The sequence below is a fragment of the Bison bison genome, unplaced genomic scaffold (genome assembly GCF_000754665.1).
Source record: "Bison bison bison isolate TAMUID 2011002044 unplaced genomic scaffold, Bison_UMD1.0 scf7180017850463, whole genome shotgun sequence".
NCBI lineage: Eukaryota > Metazoa > Chordata > Mammalia > Artiodactyla > Bovidae > Bison > Bison bison.
The window spans coordinates 20,934-24,706 of record NW_011481036.1 but is presented as its reverse complement, the minus strand read 5'-3'; the positions used below and the strand labels follow the sequence as shown (position 1 = coordinate 24,706).

At 53.2% G+C, this 3,773-nt stretch overlaps 1 protein-coding gene across 1 annotated transcript in view; it reads left to right on the top strand.

The window, feature by feature from the left end:
* SSC5D (scavenger receptor cysteine rich family, 5 domains) overlaps positions 1-3,773 on the top strand; it is a gene marked incomplete at its 5' end in the record, with an annotated part of 22,126 nt that overhangs the window by 9,834 nt on the left and 8,519 nt on the right. Inside the window, 1 exon segment of the mRNA XM_010848664.1 lies at positions 3,592-3,747. Coding sequence (XP_010846966.1) covers positions 3,592-3,747 — 156 coding nt within the window.

Below are 3,773 nucleotides of genomic sequence, written 5' to 3'. Positions count from 1 at the left end.
AGAGACAGAAAGAGAGAGACAGAGACAGAGAAGCCTCGGCAGGAAGGGCGGGCGGGGGGACGTCTATGGCCCAGCGCGGTGTGACGACACAGGAGCGGTACGCCTCCTAATTGGCCAGCTGGCCCAAGCCCGCAGCTATAAAAGCCTGAAGCGCGCTGTAGTTCCCTCCCCACCCCCACCCCGGGTCTGTCTGCTGCTTCGGTGTCGCTCTTCCGCCGGAGGGACGGGGCGGGGGCACGTAGCAGGCCTTGGAGCCGCCGAGATTTGGGGGGGGGGGCACCCTAGTCGTGACTTAGGGCTCAGTTTCCAGAGGTGCCGTGCCGTGTGGCCAGGATTCCAGAGCTTTCGGTCTCTGCAGCCGGGCGCCGCCTCCCTTTCTCGTCGCGCCCCCTCGCGGCGGAGGCGGTCGGATGCTGCGCGCCCGCAGCTCTGAGGGCGGCAGTGTCCGGGCCTCTGAGACCCCACCTGTTTCTGGTCGGGGAGAAGGGGTGCGTGAGCACAGATAAGTACGGAACTGGGCACTGCGCGATGGAAACCCCAGGGGTCACATGTGCAACCTTAGTACTGGGAAGAGGGGCAGGGTTGGGTGGGGAGAGATGGAAACGACAGAAATTATGTCCTTATTAGCAAGGTGGCCTTGAAAAAAATGACTCGGCTTCATTGAGCTGCAATTCCTTACTTCGAAAAAAGCAAGTAAAAAGGCCGCAGCTCCAGGTCCCCTGGAAAGAGTCAAGGACAGTGCCAGGAACACATTAACTGCATGACATAAGTCCTGAATCCCATGGGTAGAGAAGCCTGGCGGGCGACTGTCCATGGGGTCACAAAGAGTCGAACGCAACTGAGCGATTAACACTTTCACAGGTCCTGGTGTTGCCCCTGAGTTTCAGGTGGGAGGGAGGGGAATGAGGCTCGGGGAAGTTGAACTCAGGAGCTGCGGCTGAGATCCATTTTAAACTATTTCACACACAGTTTGCTCGTTGGACTGGGGAATTACTGAAGTCATTGCAAGTGTGAATTCTGGAGTCTGGCTGCCAGGGTTCCAGCTGTGACTCCACTGGAATTAGAACAAGGGGCTGGGTGACCTCAGGTCCCAATTCAATGAGCAAAATGTGTGTGAAATCACTTAAAACCGCACTGCACTGCTTGTTAGAGTTATTTACCATAAATGAACAACAGCTGTAGAATCCCAGGGACACAGCGATTATTTCTCGTAGAGCAGTGGGGAAAAGCTTGCGGAGGAGATGGCATCATTTCCACCAGGAGACCCCACAAGGAAGGGGCTTCTCTGAGCAGCGAAGACGAGTTGAGAAAATTGCATTGCCCGTTGAGGGCACATCATCTCTGCTAGAGTTTTAGCTGTCTCAGGTTTAGCTAGGTCAGTTTCTATTGTTGCCATAAGACCACCACGCATCTGGGGCTGAAGACAACACGAGCTTATTATTTTGCAGTTCTAGAGGTCAGAAGCCCTGCTGAGGTCTCTCACTAGTTGAAATCAAAGATGGCAGGGCTGTATTCCTTCTGGGGCTGAAGGGAAAGATTGTTCCTGTGCCTTTTCTAGCTTCTAGAGGCTCCTGTATTCTTTGGTGCACGGCCCCCTCTTCCATCTTCAAAGTCAGCAATGTTGCATCTCTGTGGTCCTTTTTTACCTTAACATCTTTGTCACTACAGTGAGGATTTGTGTGTGTGTTAGTTACTCAGTCGTGTCCAACTCCTTGTGACCTCATGGACTATAGCCCACTAAGTTCCTCCTGCCTGGAATTTTCCAGGCAAGAATACTGGAGTGGGTTGCCATTCCCTTTTCCAGGGGATCTTCCCGACCTAGAGATTGAACGCATGTCTCCTGCACTGGCAGGCAGATTCTTTACCACTGAGCCACCAGGGAAGCCCACTGCTGGGATAGATTCTCTAAGAATAAGGATTTATGTGATTAGATCAGGTTCCCTTGGGTTAATATGGGATAAACCCGTCATTTCAAGGACTGGGCCCTTAGTCAGTTTGCAAAGTCTTTTCCACGAAAGGTAACATATTCACAGGTTCTGAGGGTTAGAGCTTGGACATCTTTGGGGAGCGTTAATCTGTATTCCACGGGATCTGTGTTGAATGAATGAATGAACAAACAATTGTGAGATCGCCGTGTAGGTCTAGAGAGAGTGCACAGGAGATGAAGATGGAAGCTTATGAAGGTTGAATTGTCTTTCCATTTCATTTGAAGCAACATTTCTTGAGGCTTCCTGGACGATGGAGTTTGAAGACACAGGCATTAGTTCATGCCTCAGGTGTTTGCTGAGTGGCAGGCATGAGTCCCAACCCTGGGAACATGATGGACAGAGAAAGGGAGGGTAAAGGGGGGGAGCGAAGAATTGTCATTTAAAATGGGATGGTCAGGAGATGACTTACTAAGGAAATGCCAGTTAAGTGACAGCCTCAAGAGGTCGGGGGCACTCCCCTGCTGGTCCAGCGGTTAAGACTCTGCCCTGCCAATGCAGGGGGTGAGGGTTCAGTCCCTGGTTAGGTAACTTAAATCCCACCTGCCATGCAGGGCACTCTAAATAAAATGAAAAGGAAAAAAAGAAGGGGAAAGCCATGCAAATACCTGGTTGGAGAGTGTTCCGTAAGTGCAGTCACATGAACCTGCAAAGGCCGTGAGGTGGGAGTGTGCTCAGCTGGTTTGAGACACAGCAGTGAGGTTGGTGGGGCGGAAGTGGAGTGCTTGGTGGGGGTGGCAGCAGGGGGTGAGGGCTGTGGTTCATTGTAAAGATGTCAGCTGTGATGCGGAGCCTGGAGAGGAGCTAAAGGCGCTTTCTGAGCAGAGGGGTCAGCATGTGCAAAGGCCCTGTGGTGGGGTCTTGAGAGAAGAGCCCACAGCCTGGCTGGAGTGGAGTGAGCCAGGCAGGGGGAGTGACCGGGGTGAGGCCAGCCTCGGGCTTTATTTCTGTCTGTTCCCACAGGGAAAGAGGTCTCCATTCAGAACCAGGTAGGCCTGCTGGATCTGAAGCCCAGTGTTGCTCCTTAGCTGTGTGACCTTAGGAAAATTCCTTGCCCTCTCTGGGCTTTAGGTTGGTCATCTGTAGCAAACCTGCAGCTTCTTTGCCCACCAGCTCCCCATGAGCTTGCCAAAAATTAACGTGTCTTTCAGCGGCAAGGATTTGGGATAAAGGTGGGCCTGAGGATCTGCACCCACTTGTGAGGGCAGCTGGACAATGCCTAGAGAGATGGGTGCTCCTCTGGGGGCTCAGTGAAGAATCTGCCGGCCAGTGCTGCCTGTGCCACCGTGTCCTCTGCACTGTAGGGCGGACTCCTACCAGGGAAGCCCTGCGGGTCCCCTTTTCTCAGTGTATGTTTTAATGAAAAAAATCAAATCGATCACCCACTAATGAACCATGAACAAGCATGTGGCCATTTCTTAGAACACATTTCGAGAACACACAGGCCCAGAGAGCATGCCTGCCCTTGGTGGGCTGACATTTTAACAGGAAAACCAGTTCCTATTTGTGTTCTTCTTGATAGAGTCCTCCTAAAACCTGGCATCCTGGGAAGAAAGCCTCAGAACACAGAGACAGGGATTACTGGGTTCTCTCTATTATCTCTCAGGTTACAAGGATTGTCGTGAGCCTTCCCGGACGGGGGACACACCTTCAGGAGGAGTCCCGGCCAAGGAGACCCCCACTGCAGCCACGCCTGGCCCCCCTGGCACCACCAGGAGCTCAGGCCACCCGTCTCTAGCTCCCAGGCTCCGTGGGGACACAGGTGAGGCATGTGGCTGGGGGGGGGGC